General features: G+C 47.8%; 1 protein-coding gene across 3 annotated transcripts in view; it reads right to left on the bottom strand.

Annotated features, from left to right (window-relative positions):
• LOC136627519 (von Willebrand factor A domain-containing protein 5A-like) overlaps positions 1 to 18,900 on the bottom strand; it is a 93,334-nt gene that overhangs the window by 20,724 nt on the left and 53,710 nt on the right. For all 3 annotated transcript variants that reach the window (XM_066602696.1, XM_066602695.1, XM_066602697.1), the window contains exons 15-17: positions 17,170 to 17,253; positions 11,614 to 11,631; positions 3,939 to 3,965 (exon numbers count right to left, since the gene is read on the bottom strand). In XM_066602696.1, coding sequence (XP_066458793.1) covers positions 3,939 to 3,965; positions 11,614 to 11,631; positions 17,170 to 17,253 — 129 coding nt within the window. The remainder of the gene's footprint in view (positions 1 to 3,938; positions 3,966 to 11,613; positions 11,632 to 17,169; positions 17,254 to 18,900) is intronic.

The following is an 18,900-nucleotide window of genomic DNA, read 5'->3' on the forward strand; positions in this document are numbered from 1 at the left end:
CTCCCCGGCTGGGCGCGCCATCACCACGGCATCCACTTCAATCTCCAGCGTCTCCTTAGTAGTAGCGCACCTGCGCTTACTTCCTCATTACGCCATCACAGTCACCACGCTCATTCACTCCCCCTGTAGTGTGTAATCATGCTACAACGTCGTATCCCAGCAACGGCTCCACAAATTTAAGGGCCTGATCATCATTCAGATTTTTGCTGTATTGCAGGAAGCTGAACAATGATCAGGCCGTGTAGATGCCGCAGCAACTGGACAAAGAATGATAATTTGTTTGTTCTTCAGTTTCTGCAGACATAATAATCAAACAACAATTGACCTGTCTAAATAGGCCATTGTTCATCTATGAACGGCAGCCTGTTTACTGTGGAGGAAGAAGCTGAGCCCGCGCCATCCCGCAGTGGGAACCGTCTATTACCTATAGATGCTTTCCGCTGGAACAGCTGGGTACATGAGGACAGTGACTCCCGTTTTCAACCCCCTACATGCCGTGATATATATAGATTGCGGCATGTAAAGGGTTCACAGAGGACGCATGCTCCCTTTGTGATGGCATCGGACTCCCACGATGTAATCATGGAGAGTTGATGGGTTGCCATGGCAACAGGATGCCAGATACTGACGCCCCGGCTCACTGTTGCCTAATCGCTGTTACAAGCGATAAGGCATTGCAGTACATATTATAGCGATCCTAGTCACTGTGGTTCAAGTCCCCTTAAAGAATATAAAGAGTGTAAAAAAATAACAAAATAAATTTTCCCTATTTGTATAAAAAAAAACTTAAAGATGTAAGAAAATCTCCACATATTTGGTATCATCATGTCCATGATAATCTGTACTAAAAATTAAACACACTATTTATTCTGCACAGCAAAAAAACATTTATAAAAACAGAGACAAAATGCTTATTTTGTTTGTTTTACCTCCCAAAAAATGCCATAAAAGCTGTATGTACCTCAAGGTACAAATTAAAACTACGGCTCGTTGCACAAAAAACAAGACCTCACGGAACTCCGACCATGGAAAAATAAAAAAGTTATGGGACTTTGAATGCAGCGATGTAAAAATAATTGTAATTTTAAGAAATATACGCTACCATCTGCTCTGTCTTTCTCCTTCCCTCCCCTTCGCCGACTCTCTGCCTCTCCTCCGCTCTAGTTGTTTGCAATGGGAGGGGGCGGGGCCACATCCTGCCCCCTCCCATTGCTGGCTGCAGACAAGGGGTGGTGAGCTTAGCTCTGTCCCCTCCCATTGCAAACAGCCGGAGGGGAGGAGAAAGGCAGAGAGCCGGCGAGGGGGAGGGAAGACAGCTCAGATGGTAGCGTATATCGTCTGGCCATGAAAATGGCGGCCAATATACGCTCCTGTGAATAAGCCCTAACGCCAAAAAAAAAGATTAAAAAAAAAAGCAGAATTGATGTGTTTTCTCTCCCTTTTACAATACACTGTTTGCACCTAAACATCATACCACTAAAAAATATAGATTGCCACGTGAAAAAGAAGCCCTCATATGGCCATGCCAATAGGAAAATGAAAAATTTATGGCTTTTGAAAAGTGGAGATGAAAATCCCCCCCAAAATCGTTGCATCCTCATGGACAAAATAGGCTGTGTCCTGAAGGGGTTAATACTCAAAGAACTTTTTAAAAATGACAGACAGAAAAATATGGGAATACAAACCTATGTGACTTTCCAGACATTAACGACCCTTTTACCTGGAACGTAAGATTTTAGCGCTGCACGCAATCTGCCTCATTCACTGAATGATCAGAGCTCCTGTGTGAATAATTGTCGGGACAACTGTTGGACGTTTAAGTGCCCAACAATCATCTCAAGTAAAAGGACGCTAACACATGGTCTGAACTCAGCCCCAGGGTATATATGGGAAGTTAAAACACACCACACCAATCAGGGACTTCCTAATCACCACCTCACCCCTTTTCATCTTATAGACAAATCTTAAGGCCGATTTACACCAGCAGATGATCGCTCAAAGATCGCTCAAAGAACAGTTTAAGTGACAGCTTTGAGTGATCATTTTGCATAAAGTATTAAGTAGCTACTCAGACACTTAGTAGCAATTAAGTGTGCAAATGAAGCCTTAGCTGAATGCAGTTAATAGCCCGAGGTTATTATCTGCGCTCAGATCCTTTGTACTCCATGGGGAAACAATGCTATCAGCACTCCCCGTGGGGAACTGCTGATAAGAGTGAAGGACGATTTTTAGGTCGGACTGAATTTAATGATCAGCTAGCAGTGCCCGAAAAGCGCACGATGGGCGCACATTTACACGCACCGATTATCGCTAAAACGATCGCCGATTGGCGATTTCTTAGGGATCATCGGCTCTTGTAAATGGGCCTTTAGTCCTCTCTGGTTTATCATTATATAAATGCTGTGATTTTTACTCAGTGCTCCCCTGTCTTTTTAAAATGTAAATAAATCCCACCATGTCTGTGATCTGTTGTGTATATAAGTGTCTCCTCAGATCTAATCTGACCAAAGTCTGATGAAGAAGCCTTAAGTAGCCTCAAAAGCTTGCATATATAATCTTCTGGTTAGCCAATTAAGGTGTCACCTCCATTTTAAGGCCCATTTACACAGGAAGAGTGTCGGGCAAATGATGTCCGACACTCGTCCCTGTGTCTCCGCGCTGCCGTGCTCCCGCATGGGAGCTAGCAGAACTGGCTGGGTCACGATGCGCCAGCAGGGGGGCGGGGCAGTGCAGGATATTTCTCTTCTCTCGCTTCCCTGCTCCTCTCCATTAAGATAACACAGCGTCCATTCTCTACTGAACGGCCGCTGTTTTAACTTCACAATGAGATTCATCGCTGATCTTTTATGCAGCATGAAAGATGAGTGATGAAGCTGATCGCTCAGCGTGCAGTTTAAACAGCGGCAGTTCAGTAGTGAACGGCGGCTGTGTTATGTTAATGGAGGGGGGTGGGGGAGCGAGAGGAGAGAGATCTCCTGCACTGCTGCACCCCCCTGCAGGCCGCTCCGTGTGCGAGCCAGCTGTGCTAGCTCCCGCGCAGGAGCACGGAGACACAGGGACGGGTGTCGGGCATCGTTTGTCTGACACTCGTCCATGGTAAATGTGCCTTAAAGGAGATGTCCCGCGCCGAAACGGGTTTTTTTTTTTTTTAAACCCCCCCCCCCGTTCGGCGCGAGACAACCCCGATGCAGGGGTTAAAAAAACCACCCGCACAGCGCTTACCTGAATCCCGGCGGTCCGGCGTCTTCATACTCACCTGCTGAAGATGGCCGCCGGGATCCTCTGTCTTCATGGACCGCAGGGCTTCTGTGCGGTCCATTGCCGATTCCAGCCTCCTGATTGGCTGGAATCGGCACGTGACGGGGCGGAGCTACACGGAGCTACACGGAGCCCCATAGAGAAGAGGAGAAGACCCGGACTGCGCAAGCGCGGCTAATTTGGCCATCGGAGGGCGAAAATTAGTCGGCACCATGGAGACGAGGACGCCAGCAACGGAGCAGGTAAGTATAAAACTTTTTATAACTTCTGTATGGCTCATAATTAATGCACAATGTACATTACAAAGTGCATTATTATGGCCATGCAGAAGTGTATAGACCCACTTGCTGCCTCGGGACAACCCCTTTAACTCTTTTATAAAAAATACATCAGTGTTTAATATTACATGAAACTAAAATGTAATGTGAGCAGAGGCGCTAGAAAAATCTATAATGCTTGGACAGATCAGTGGCAAAAGAAGACCCGGCGCCAACGGACACAATGGCTGATACTGTCAGAGCTGATACTGGCATGGATATCACACAACTGAAAGAAGCAGTGTAAAGCCGAAAAACTTGGAGGGAGCTTGCCTTTAGCGTCGCCGAGGGTCGTGAACGACTAAATGGCTAACAGCAACACAATGAAATACAATGAGACATTCTCTTTAGGATAGAGCATACCTGCAGCACAGCACAGCTTCTTCACCACTGAAAGAAAAGCAGATGATAATGACTAAAGATGAAATGTCCTGCATCCATAAATCTTAACCATGTAGAGTGATCTTTGCCCACTTATGCCCATGGTTTGCTCCCAGTGATGGATGAGAGCTGAGGATGCCCCTCACTGGCACTGCCACCAGCAGGAGGCGGGCACTCTGCAGCAGGAATGCATTTTAATTTCTTACAGCATGAAAATAGATGATAATGGAGAGGGACCTGTAGTCCTTCCTGTAATCACTAGGAAAGGGATTTCTATTGGAATACAAAATGAAAATCTGGTGATTCCTGATGTGATGGGGGTTCTTATCTTAGGCCCGGACAACAGCTGAGTGATGGGCACATCCATAGGACTGCTCTGAGCTGCACATCATGATGCACCTATTTTCTGACTTGGTCCCTGACTGCACTACAGCTTTAGTTACTCAACTCTGCTTAAATTTGGAATTCTACAACAAATCATATCCATAGATATAAATTGACCAACGTTTCTACAACAGTCAGATGCACAGATGTCATGACTAGAGATGAGCGAGCACCAAAATGCTCGGGTGCTCGTTACTCGGGACGAAATTTTTGCGATGCTCGAGGGTTCGTTTCGAGTAACGAACCCCATTGAAGTCAATGGGCGACCCGAGCATTTTTGTATTTCGCCGATGCTCACTAAGGTTTTCATGTGTGAAAATCTGGGCAATTCAAGAAAGTGATGGGAACGACACAGCAACGGAAAGGGCAGGCGAGGGGCTACATGTTGGGCTGCATCTCAAGTTCACAGGTCCCACTATTAAGCCACAATACCGGCAAGAGTGGGGCCCCCCCCCCCAACAACTTTTACTTCTGAAAAGCCCTCATTAGCAATGCATACCTTAGCTAAGCACCACACTACCTCCAACAAAGCACAATCACTGCCTGCATGACACTCCACTGCCACTTCTCCTGGGTTACATGCTGACCAACCCCCCCCCCCCCCCCACAGCGCACACCAAAGTGTCCCTGCGCAGCCATCAGCTGCCCTCATGCCACACCACCCTCATGTCTATTTATAAGTGCGTCAGCCATGACGAGGAACCGCAGGCACACACTGCAGAGGGTTGGCACGGCTAGGCAGCGACCCTCTTTAAAAGGGGCGGGGCGATAGCCCACAATGCTGTACAGAAGCAATGAGAAATATAATCCTGTGCCACCGCCATCAGGAGCTGCACACGTGGGCATAGCAATGGGGAACCTATGTGCCACACACTATTCATTCTGTCAAGGTGTCTGCATGCCCCAGTCAGACTGGTAATATGTACCTTAACAGTAACCGCGTTGGTGGTAATATGGTGGTGACTGCGGACCTAGTAGCGCGGTTTTATTTTGTTGGTTTTCGGAATGTGGCCAGGATTAAGTTGGCCGTGGCGGGGGATGTTTTTGAGGCACTACGTGTCCTCTCTACGTGTCCGTGGTTATATGCACCTTAACAGTAACCGCGTTGGTGGGAAATGGCCTCGCCGCCATCATGTCTTTGGGAAGCCTCTGTTTCCAAACCCCAGAGACATACCATCAACAGCGGTATAGGCAGAGCCCATAATTCGTAACATTTCAGCCGTAGCATTAGGACAGGCCCCACTAACATATCACTAGCAGCATTATAGGGGGAGCACAGGATTAGTTCCATTTCAGTAATAGTAGCACTCAAGACAGGCCCCAGTAACAATTCCAAAGCAGCAGTATAGTGGGAGCGCAGTCTTCGTTCCATTTCAGTAATAGTAGCACTCAAGACAGGCACCAGTAACAATTCCGAAGCAGCAGTATAGTGGGAGCGCAGTCTTCGTTCCATTTCAGTAATAGTAGCACTCAAGACAGGCCCCAGTAACAATTCCGAAGCAGCAGTATAGGAGGAGCATAGTCTAAGTTCCATTTAAGTAATAGTAGCAGCCTACACAGGCCCCAGGAACAATTCCGAAGCAGCAGTATAGTGGGAGCGCAGTCTTAGTTCCATTTCAGTAGCTGCAGTATAGCCAAGGCCCAAGTTACATTTATGTAGCTAAAGTGTAGGCCAACCCCACACACCTTTCTGTACCATGAGTGCAGGCGAAGAACATAGAAATTGCTATGATTACACTGTAGGTGAGGGCCCCAAAAAATTGGTGTACCAACAGTACTAATGTACCTCAGTAAAAATTGGCCATGCCCAACCAAGATGGCAGGTGAAACCCATTAATCGCTTTGGTTAATGTGGCTTAAGTGGTAACTAGGCCTGGAGGCAGCCCAGTTTAACGAAAAATTGTTTCAAGTTAAAGTTCCAACGCTTTTAAGAGCATTGAAACGTATAAAAAATTTTTAGAAAAATTATATCAGTGAGCCTTGTGGCCCTAAGAAAAATTGCCCGTTCAGCGTGATTACGTGAGGTTTCAGGAGGAGGAGCAGGAGGAGGAGGAGGAATATTATACACAGATTGATGAAGCAGAAATGTCCCCGTTTTGGATGGTGAGAGAGAACGATGCTTCCATCCGCCGATGCAGCCTACGTATTGCTTAGGTATTGCTGCTGTCCGCTGGTGGAGAAGAGAAGTCTGGGGAAATCCAGGCTTTGTTCATCTTGATGAGTGTTAGCCTGTCGGCACTGTCAGTTGACAGGCGGGTATGCTTATCTGTGATGATTCCCCCTGCCGCACTAAACACCCTCTCCGACAAGACGCTAGCCGCAGGACAAGCAAGCACCTCCAGGGCATACAGCGCTAGTTCAGGCCACGTGTCCAGCTTCGACACCCAGTAGTTGTAGGTGGCAGAGGCGTCACGGAGGACGGTCGTGCGATCGGCTATGTACTCCCTCACCATCCTTTTACAGTGCTCCCGCCGACTCAGCCTTGACTGGGGAGCGGTGACACAGTCTTGGTGGGGAGCCATAAAGCTGTCCAGGCCCTTAAAGACTGTTGCACTGCCTGGGCTGTACATGCTGCTCGATCTCCGCACCTCCCCTGCTACCTGGCCCTCGGAACTGCGCCTTCTGCCACTAGCGCTGTCGGATGGGAATTTTACCATCAGCTTGTCTGCCAGGGTCCTGTGGTATAGCAACACTCTCGAACCCCTTTCCTCTTCGGTAAAGAGAGTTGGAAGGTTCTCCTTATAGCGTGGGTCGAGCAGTGTGTACACCCAGTAATCCGTAGTGGCCAGAATGCGTGTAACGCGAGGGTCACGAGAAAGGCATCCTAACATGAAGTTAGCCATGTGTGCCAGGGTACCTGTACGCAACACATGGCTGTCTTCACTAGGAAGATCACTTTCAGGATCCTCCTCCTCCTCCTCCTCCTCCTCCTCAGGCCATACACGCTGAAAGGATGACAGGCAAGCAGCAGGGGCACCGTCAGCAGTGGGCCAAGCTGTCTCTTCCCCCTCCTCCTCATCCTCCTCATGCTCCTCCTCCTGAATGCGCTGAGATATAGACAGGAGGGTGTTCTGACTATCCAGCGACATACTGTCTTCCCCCGCCTCCGTTTCCGAGCGCAAAGCATCTGCCTTTATGCTTTGCAGGGAACTTCTCAAGATGCATAGCAGAGGAATGGTGATGCTAATGATTGCAGCATCGCCGCTCACCACCTGGGTAGACTGCTCAAAGTTTCCAAGGACCTGGCAGATGTCTGCCAACCAGGCCCACTCTTCAGAAAATAATTGAGGAGGCTGACTCCCACTGCGCCGCCCATGTTGGAGTTGGTATTCCACTATAGCTCTACGCTGTTCATAGAGCCTGGCCAACATGTGGAGCGTAGAGTTCCACCGTGTGGGCACGTCGCACAGCAGTCGGTGCACTGGCAGATTAAAGCGATGTTGCAGGGTGCGCAGGGTGGCAGCGTCCGTGTGGGACTTGCGGAAATGTGCGCAGAGCCGGCGCACCTTTACGAGCAGGTCTGACAAGCGTGGGTAGCTTTTCAGAAAGCGCTGAACCACCAAATTAAAGACGTGGGCCAGGCATGGCACGTGCGTGAGGCTGCCGAGCTGCAGAGCCGCCACCAGGTTACGGCCGTTGTCACACACGACCATGCCCGGATGGAGGCTCAGCGGCGCAAGCCAGCGGTCGGTCTGCTCTGCCAGACCCTGCAGCAGTTCGTGGGCCGTGTGCCTCTTCTCTCCTAAGCTGAGTAGTTTCAGCACGGCCTGCTGACACTTGCCCACCGCTGTGCTGCCACGCCGCGCGACACCGACTGCTGGCGACGTGCTGCTGCTGACACATCTTGATTGCGAGACAGAGGTTGCATAGGAGGAGGAGGAGGAGTGTGGTTTAGTGGAGGAAGCATACACCGCCGCAGATACCAGCACCGAGCTGGGGCCCGCAATTCTGGGGGTGGGTAGGACGTGAGCGGTCCCAGGCTCTGACTCTGTCCCAGCCTCCACTAAATTCACCCAATGTGCCGTCAGGGAGATGTAGTGGCCCTGGCCGCCTGTGCTTGTCCACGTGTCCGTTGTTAAGTGGACCTTGGCAGTAACCGCGTTGGTGAGGGCGCGTACAATGTTGCGGGAGACGTGGTCGTGCAGGGCTGGGACGGCACATCGGGAAAAGTAGTGGCGACTGGGAACTGAGTAGCGCGGGGCCGCCGCCTCCATCATACTTTTGAAGGAATCCGTTTCCACAACCCTATACGGCAGCATCTCAAGGCTGATAAATTTGGCTATGTGGACGGTTAACGCTTGAGCGTGCGGGTGCGTGGCGGCGTACTTGCGCTCCAACAGTTGCGCTAGTGACGACTGGACGGTGCGCTGACAGACACTGGTGGATGGGGCCGAGGACAGCGGAGGTGAGGGTGTGGGTGCAGGCCATGAGACGGTAGTGCCTGTGTCCTGAGAGGGGGGTTGTTTCTCAGTGGCAGGTTGTGGCACAGGGGGAGAGGCAGCGGTGCAAACCGGAAGCGGTGAACGGCCTTCGTCCCACCTTGTGGGGTGCTTGGCCATCATATGTCTGCGCATGCTGGTGGTGGTGAGGCTGTTGGTGGTGGCTCCCCGGCTGATCTTGGCGCGACAAAGGTTGCACACCACTGTTCGTCGGTCGTCAGGCGTCTCTGTGAAAAACTGCCAGACCTTAGAGCACCTTGGCCTCTGCAGGGTGGCATGGCGCGAGGGTGCGCTTTGGGAAACAGTTGGTGGATTATTCGGTCTGGCCCTGCCTCTACCCCTGGCCACCGCACTGCCTCTTGCAACCTGCCCTGCTGCTGCCCTTGCCTCCCCCTCTGAAGACCTGTCCTGAGTAGGCGTTGCAAACCAGGTGGGGTTAGTCACCTTATCGTCCTGCTGCTTTTCCTCCGAAACCTCTGTGCGCTCCTTCCTCGTACTTACTGCCCTCACTACTACCTGACTGCAAGACAACTGTGTCTCATCGTCATCGTCCTCCTCACCCACAGCAAGACCTTGAGACAGTTGGCTGAAATCCCCAGCCTCATCCCCCGGACCCCGGGAACTTTGCAATGGTTGTGCATCAGTGACGATAAACTCCTCTGGTGGGAGAGGAACCACTGCTGCCCAATCTGAGCAGGGGCCCGAGAACAGTTCCTGGGAGTCTTCCCGCTGCTGAGCATGTGTCATTCGAGTGGAGTGAGGAGGCTGGGAGGAAGGAGGAGCAGCAGACAGAGGATTCGGATTTGCAGCAGTGGACGGCGCAGAACTGTGGGTGGACGATAGGTTGCTCGAAGCACTTTCTGCCATCCACGACAGGACCTGCTCACACTGCTCATTTTCTAATAAAGGTCTCCCGCGTGGACTCATGAATTGTGCGATGAATGTCGGGACGCCAGAAACGTGCCTCTCTCCTAATCGCGCAGCAGTCGGCTGCGATACACCTGGATCAGGAGCTTGGCCTGTGCCCACACCCTGACTTGGCCCTCCGCGTCCTCGGCCGCGTCCACGTCCTCTAGGCCTACCCCTACCCCTCAGCATGCTGTATTACCAGTGATTTGATTTCCCAGGCAGGAAAGAAATTGGCGCAAGCCTGCAGGCCAAATATACTTTTTTCCCTTTTTTTTTAAAGGAAAGGCCCACTGCGTCTATTCAATGAATAATAAGTTTAATAACTGTGTTGTGCCCCTGCAAATGTGTCACAGAATTTTAGTGTTGCAGAGTTATTAACTAGAGCAGAGCAAGGAATTTCACAGGCAGGAAAGAAAGTGGCGCAAGCCTGCTGTAAAACGTAGCTGGCTGCGTCTGATTTTTTTACGTTCTCCGCGCAGCACACACGTACCCAGAGCCCTGAGGACTGACAGAGGCAGGCCAAATATACTTTTTTCCCTTTTTTTTTTTTAAAGAAAAGGCCCACTGACTATATTCAATCAATAATATATGTCTTCTGGCCCTGCCTACACAATTCTGTCCCTGTAGTATCAATGCAGGGTGCAATGCTCTGCACAGCCGATTTTGAGGAAAAAAAAAATGCAACACAGCTAACAGCAGCCTGCACAGTACTCCACATGGTTAAATGTGGCCCTAGAAAGGACCGTTGGGGTTCTTGAAGCCTACACTCACTCCTAACACTCTCCCTGCCTAACCACCACTTCTGTCCCTAATGCAGGGTGCAATGCTCTGCACAGCCGATTTTGAGAAAAAAAAAATATATCCACTGCTAACAGCAGCCTGCACACAGGTAGATGTGGCCCTAAGAAGGACCGTTGGGGTTCTTGAAGCCTACACTCACTACAAACACTCTCCCTACAGCAGCTCCGGCACCAGCAGCACTGTCCCTCAGCTATCTCACAAGGCATCTGAGGCGAGCCGCGGGAGGGGCCGGTTTTTATACTCGGGTGACATCTGATCTCCCCAGCCACTCACAGCAGGGGGGTGGTATAGGGCTTGAACGTCGCAGGGGGAAGTTGTAATGCCTTCCCTGTCTTTCTATTGGCCAAAAAAGCGCGCTAACGTCTCAGAGATGAAAGTGAAAGTAACCCGAACATCGCGTGCTACTCGTTAAGAGTAACGAGCATCCCGAACACCCTAATATTCGCACGAATATCAAGCTCGGACGAGTACGTTCGCTCATCTCTAGTCATGACACAACTATGGTGGCAATCAGTCACAATATATTCACACCTGCAGCACAACTTGCATAATGGGAGAGCAAAAAGTACATATGGCAGTTGCCCGCTTAGGATCCAGACCAGTAGATCCTCCAACACATTGTATCCAACAATAAAGATAAAGAGCAGCAACTGCTGGTGCAATCAAATGTCAGGATGAATACTCACATCCTCAGCTTACTTGAACAGCCACAACAGTTCGACTGTACCATACAGCTTATGTCAAGCATGAACATTGATTGCACCAGCAGTTGCTGCTCTTTATCTTTATTGTTGGATACAACTATGGTGGCACATACAACAGTGGGTGCACAATTACTGCACATAGAGATTGTATAGTAAATAGAGATATAACATTGTAACCCATCCCAAAAGCTTAAAGAAGCTATACTACCCATCCAGGATCCTTTTTTGCCTGACTATACTACACCTGGCCATAGCTATAACTATGATATTCCAGGGTATTCATTTTATGATCTGTGGGGACCCCAGAAGTCAGAGCTGTACCGCTCATGTATTAATACATATCTCACAGTATGCTGAATTCACAAAGAAGAAGGGATTTAAGAGGATAACCTGAGCAGAATATTGAGAATTATACTGTACCTGGAGCGGGCCTTGAAGCTGTGAATGGAAAAGTAAATGATAAGAAGTTGGAGAACATCAGTCAATATACTACACATTAATGTCCATACTATGAACAAGTACAAGGAGGAAGTGCAGAGTAAATTCAATAGAAAAAACATTGAAGAGAAGGGAGAGTTTAGGCAATAAAAACGAGAATGAAAGTCAATTAATAATGACTGTATAAAAAACATATAGCTAGGTGACAAATTCAGCTCTGCTACATCTGTCTTCAATGTTATGATCAATTTGATCTTGGATAACATTTCTGGAAATAATGAAACCTACCAAAGTCCAGATAGAAATGATTTCCCTTAATTGTACAGTAAACTAGACATGTAGTCATAACACATTAACACCATTAACACCACCACCACCAAGCAGTTGGGATGAGTTCTGTTTGCTCTGCAGGAAAAGGACACTACAGTTTAAGATGAACAGACCTCATTCTACTTGAAATGACTGTAGCTCATCAAAGATTCCTGGTTTTAAACTGACGCCAAAAGCATGTGCATAGCTCTTACAGAACTTGAGTTACAGCTGTTTGAAGTGGAGTCGGGAATACTAAATTCACAGCTGTCATTTTTTAGGAGAGGGAGAGAGAGAGAGAGTGAGAAAGAGAGGAGGAGAGAGGAGGAGGAGAGAGAGAGAGTGAGAAAGAGAGGAGGAGAGAGAGAGAGAATGAGAAAGAGAGGAGGAGAGAGGGAGAGAGAGGGAGAGGGAGAGAGAGAGGGAGAGGGAGAGAGAGAGGGAGAGGGAGAGGGAGAGGGAGAGAGAGAGAAACCAGCACAGCAGAGAAGATCTGTGATTCTCCTGTATATCTCTACTGGAATTATGTTTCATGTTATCATCCCCATCAATCAGGAAGCATATTTGCTCTCCGATTGTCACATATGTTTTATTTCCCCAGAAAAATAGTGAAATGATGAGGACTTGCTCAGGGGCGTACACGGAACTCATGGGGCTTTATAGTGAAACTTTGAATGGGGCCCCCTGTTGCTCCCGCTCAGTAACCCCCTTCACTCTTGCTAAACTTATGCCCTGAATAGAACCTTTATTTCCTGAACCACCGGCAAAAATGTAAGTACATACACTGTTAGCTGATGTTATCCGGAGAGCTCAGAGCAGCAGTCCAATCCTCCCCCTCTGTCACTTCCAGGTAGCATAATCATGTCACACAATCGTTTCAACCCATCCTCAGCCTCAGGGTGCGGGCAGACGAGCGCATAAACGGCGTGTTTTTGCGACCAAACGTATATACGTGACCATTTGAGGCAATGGTTTCGAATGTATTCGTTCACATGGGCGATTTTACGGCGCGTAAAAACGGCAATTCGAAAAAAACCGGAACATATGCGACCGAAATACGCGCCAACGCATATTCGATCGCCGAAAAGACCGTTTGCAAAGTAGGAACAAACGAAAATACGCTTTCTAGCTCTGGTCGTGATCGGTGAAAAACGCTCGCTCGGGCGATTATACGTTGCGCTCGTGCGAACGTAAATACGCCTACGCTCGTCTGCCCGCACCCTCAGTGTTGGTACAGCCAAGACCAATGATCGTCAACAGTAATCACATGCTAGACAGTATTTGATTCAGCTATACAGAAATGATCCGGGGAATGGCGTGGAATGGCACAGAGGTTGTTGGCTTGTGATCCTGGCGTGTCCTTCTCCCATCAATCTTTTTCCATAGCTCATGTTATACTTGCTGTTGAGTAGGGATTCCTTCTGACATCTTGCATAATAAGTGACCTCTAACGGGAACAAGGACTCATGGAGTTCAGCTGTGGCAGGACATGAACTGCCAATATGCTGCAGCCAAACTGCTCAGGTTTTTATTGGCTGGATGAGTTCGGTCATTTACTGCCCGGCCAACAAAGGGCAGGAGTTGGCTGCTTGGTACAGACAGCGGAGTGGGTCATGATTGCTCCACTGTAACCTAGATATGACACATTCTTCTAGTCTTATCTGCTAGGTGAGGATGCAGAAATAAGCAGGTTGATGTGGTGGGGGGCCTGTGGGCCATCTAGGCTTCAGAGCCCAGTCACAACCACCGCACCCCTTGCCCTTGGGATTCCACTCGAAGCTGTACAGATCAAATCACAATCTGCAGTTCTGCAGAACGTTGAGGAGCAAAGTCCGATGACGCCAAACTCAGATTATGACTGCTCTTCTACTGATGCTCATTGTTACATCCATATTAATAAAATGATGATCCTCAGGATAGACCATCAATAGTAGATTAGGAATCCCTGATGGGCAGCTGTGTGACTGCAGCTGATTTGTGCCCATTCACTTCAATGAGCAATTCTTAAGAGGACAGGAACTTCCCATGTGCAGGCTAAACAGACTGTGATTAACCCCTTCATGACATGGCCTATTTTGGGCTTAAGGACGCAACAATTTTTGGCGGATTTTCTTCTCCGTTTATCAAAAGTCATAACTTTTTTATTTTTCCGTCGACGCGGCCGTATGAGGGCTTGTTTTTTGCGTGGCGAACTGTAGTTTTTATCGGTGCCACTTTTGGGTACATAGACTATATTGTAAAACTTTTTTTTAATGATAGCAGGGAGAGAAAACGCATCAATTCTGCCATAGATTTTTTTTTTTTTTTAACAGCGGTACTCATGCAGCATAAATGAGACATTCCATTTTTTCTGCGGACCGGTACGGTTACAACGATACCAAAATTCTTACATTTTTTTTAGGTTTTCCCACTTTTCTGCAATAAAACCCCTTTTTCTGGGTAATCTTTTTTTTTTTTCTAAATTGTTGCATTCAAAGTCCTGTAACTTTTTTCTTTTTTGATGTACGGCACTCTATGAGGGCTCATTTTTTGCGAGACGAGCTGTAGATTTTATTGGTACCATTTTGGGGTACATACGGCTTTTTTTAACACTTTTATTGCGTTTTTAGTGAGGCAAAATGCTAAAAATTAGCATTTTGCCTCAGTTTTTTAGCGTTTTTTTTAGCGTTTTTTTCCGTGCACAGTCAACACCATGTGCAACTTATTGTACGCGTCGTTACGGACACGACAATACCAAATATGTGGGATTTTATTTTATTTTTACCTTTTTTTATGCTAATCTGAGAAAAAGCATTAAAAAATGTTTTTTTTTACTCTTTTTTTTATATTTTTTTAAATTCTTATTTTAATCTTTGTTTTTTTTACACTGTTTGTGTCCCTCTGAGGGACTTTAACCACTGCCCTGATGATTGCTGGTATAAGGCATGGCAGAGCTACTGCTCTGCCATGCCTTATCGCTTGTACAGCGATTATAGGCATAGGCAATACAGGACGCCAGTGTCTGGCGTCCTGTTGCCATGGTGACAGGCCGGGCTCTCGCGATCACATCGCGAGTTCTGGCCGGAGACACAGAGGGAGCCGCGCTCCCTCTGTGAACTCTTTCCCTGCCGCGATCTACTTAGATCGCGGCAGGGAAGGGGTTAACAGCGGGGGTCGTATCTCCGATGACCCCCCGCTGTTGCAGCAGGACGCCGGCTGTGACTGACAGCCGGCTCCCGCTGCGGGATAGCGCGGGATCTTATGTGATCCCGCGCTATCTCCAGGACGTAAGTTTACGCCCTGTTGCGGGAAGTACCAGGCTGCCAGGACGTAAACTTACGCCCTGCAGCGGGAAAGGGTTAAAGAGTGACTTTGACAGCTGGACTCAAACCTTGACCCAGATCCTGAAATTGGGTACTGTAAGTGTGCCTGATCTCTCTATGGCCACTGCCTGAGGGTGAAAGTGGTGAATCTGTAAAATATGTGAGACATGCACTGCAGTGATGCGTGGAGGTGTGATTCTACTATCATATACATGTGCAGACTTGCAGAACTTCAGGCATGCTCTAAAAACACACCTCTTCAGGGAGGCATACCGCATTCCCTAAACAAACCCCTCTGTACTCCGCCTGATAACATGCTCCCTGACCTACTGACTGCAATCCCTGCTAGCCATCATAAACCGCTCCTGCAGTCATACTGCTTCTGCCATCACACGGCTAAATGTCTGACTATTGTCTGTGTATAACATCGCTCACTCTCCACCTCGCCATACTGTGCACATCTCCAGCCCTTTACCTTCTGTATCACCCCATTACTTGTAGTATGTAAGCTCGTTGGAGCAGGACCCTCACCCCTATTGTTTCCATCAACTGATTTCTATGTAACCGTGGTTCTGTAATTTTTGGTATTTTTTTTTGTCTTTCTGTATTCCCCCTGTCTATGTAAGCGCTGCGGAATATGTTGGTGCTATACAAATAAAGATTATTATTATTATTATGTACTGTGCATGGTTTCAGTATCGTATTTATGTATTCATCTTATTTCTGATCCTGTATCAGCTTAGCTCTGGTACCAAATCTATTAATTTTGCTATGTTTTGTAATTGTATGTATTAAGCTTAGTTCTGGTACCATATTTATGGACTACATCTATGTACTAATCGTGTTTCTGTTGTTGTATACACATGCTAAGCATGGTTCTGGTGTAATTTTTACTTACCAGACTCAGTACTGGAGCTAAATTTATGAACTGTCCTTAGTATTGATACAGTATCTATGTACTGTGCTTTGTTCTTGTACCATATTTATTTACTATGCTGGGTCTGATACAGCATTTACTGAACTTAGATACTAGTTTAATATTTATTTATAGTGCTTGCTTCATATACCGTATTTATATACTGAGCTTAGTTGTGGTACCATATTTATGTACTGTGATTCTTTCAGTGCATTCTATAATAGACTGCACACATTTAATGCCTAGTGTGCATATAGGTCTATAATGGATAAGTTTAATGGAGTGAGTGTAGGTGGGTAATTCATCTACATGTAAGTAATATACTGTACTATACGCAGCATAAGGTCTCATTCACATGAGCGTGTTTATGTGCGTACATACGCACGCACAAAACCATGCATCTATTTAGAACCATTGGTTCCTTATAGTGTGCTCACATGTCCGTGTTTTACAAGCGTGGAAACACGCGTACCTGCAAAACATAGGACATGCGTTCACCCATAGGTCTGTGCTGTACATCAATATTCCCCGCGGGGAGTCCCCTTGTCACTGAACACTGAGCTGCATTCACCAGTGTTTTTGCCCGTACGTGGGCACGCGCTTTTGTGCGCCCCTATGTACACGCGAACACACGCTCGTGTAAACGAGGCCTTAGATCAGGATTTTTATATATCCTATGCACTTGTATTATACAGATTTCCTTAAAAAAATAATAACTTTTATGTTCATATGTTATTTGCCATCTGTGGATGTTCTACATCCCCTCATGGACTACCTTATAGTGGTGCAATGCCATGTCACTGTTCAGGCAGCTGAAAAGGTGGGTGCATCCCTGCCCTGCGATGCTGAGAATATTGCTTATATTAATAGTGAAACCCACCGCTATTTTCTCATCATTTTCATATATTTGGTGGAGCTTCTTGATAATGAATTACAGATGTAGCAGGCTGAACAACAGTCATCACTCAATATCCGTGTCCGGGCACCATGGTAGAAGAAGTGCCAACTTACCCATGCACATTCGTAGCTGGGGCCTACCAGCATAACAGGCCATAGGTACTGGCATTGCTGGCATTGAAGCGAAACACATGAAACCTGGGAAAATACAAAGAAAACAATGTAAAAAAATGTCAGAATACTCAGCGGCAGTCTCACAGGAGAAATTCACTGCAGACACCCCCAAAAAATAACCTTTAATAAGAAAGAATTTAAAACCAAGAGCCAATACCAAAAGAGACAAACAATACACAAAATACACTATACAACTAAGATGTCAGGCCACTGGCTTAACTGTAGGGGATGCGGTTGCACTTGGGCCCAGGAGCCTTAGGGGGCCCATAATGCCTCTCTTCTCCATATAAGTAGACCAGTACTATGAATAAAGCATTATAGTTGGGGGCCCTGGTACAGGTTTTGCATGGTGACTGCTGTGTGGGGAAGGGGGGGGATAATGGTTACTGCTGGGGGAGGTTAATGGTGGCTGCTGAGGGGGGGGGGGGGGTTAATGTTACTACTGGGCTCACAGTAGGGGTCACTATTAGGGCACGTTCACACGGGCGTAATCGTATTTCGGTTGCACAAATACGCTGTGTATTTGCGCGATCGAAAATCGCTTATGCCTGCATACTTGGGCACGCAAAAAAGAACGCAGATGGGCCCACTGCAATGGTGCATAAATATGCAGTGAATACATCGGTTTCCTGCACATTCACCACGTATTTGTGTGCCCCATTCACTTCAATGGCCTATCGGGGTCCGTAGTATGTAACAAAATAGGTCCTGCTGTGTGACAATATACATCATGTGAATGACTCATTGACATCAATGGCTTCTATTCACTGCATATTATGTACGCCAATACGCTTGTGTGAACAGGCCCTTACTGTACTGTCTTACAATCGGCCCTTTGACGGTCACTATAAGCCTGATGTGGCCCTCGGTGAAAATGAGTTTGACACCCCTGATGTAGATGATCTCACACAAGCCTGATATAACAGCTTGAAGGTGAGGAAAACTCTGTATAAAGGCTCAGGAACAAGATGGAGAAGCTCATTCAGCCTTAAGCCCCATTTACATAATACAACGTGTCGAGCAAACGATGCCTGACGGGGTTCCCAGTTAGACTTCCCTCACATGCACCGCTTTTTACAGCATGGAGCCTCTCACACAGCCGCTCAATCGTGGTGCTTTTCAGTGCCACGATTTTCGAGCGGTGTCCCTCCTATTTTTGAGCATTTAGCACACCTCATCAATGATGAGGAGTGGTAAGTGTCGGTGTGAGCCACAGCATCGCTGCGGCCGAAACCGAAAGTTAAATGCGGCAAAGCACCGCAATTTAAAATGCAGCGCTTTGCTGTGATCATGTGTGAGGAGGCCCTCTGCTTGCTCCGGTGCTGTTGCATCACTAAGAGGGCGGCCAGCAGGGAGACGGGGCAGCTGGGGAGCGCTCTCCCCCCGCCCACCTCCATTCACTGTAAGGCCTTGTTCACACGAGCGTTGTTTTGCACGTGTGTGTGTGTGCACAGATCCGCGCGTGAACGAAGCTGCGTGCCTATTGTTATCAATGGGGCTGTCACTGCTGTCGGATAGGATGCCAGTGCCCCATCCCCCACAGTGATTTTCGGGGAAGGGCTTTAAATATAAGCCCTTACCTGAAAATCATTCCTGGCTATAGTAAAAAATAAAAAAATATATATATACTTACCTACCCGCCGCTGCCAGGGCTCAGGTGTGTCTAGCCAC

The sequence above is a fragment of the Eleutherodactylus coqui genome, chromosome 5 (genome assembly GCF_035609145.1).
Source record: "Eleutherodactylus coqui strain aEleCoq1 chromosome 5, aEleCoq1.hap1, whole genome shotgun sequence".
NCBI lineage: Eukaryota > Metazoa > Chordata > Amphibia > Anura > Eleutherodactylidae > Eleutherodactylus > Eleutherodactylus coqui.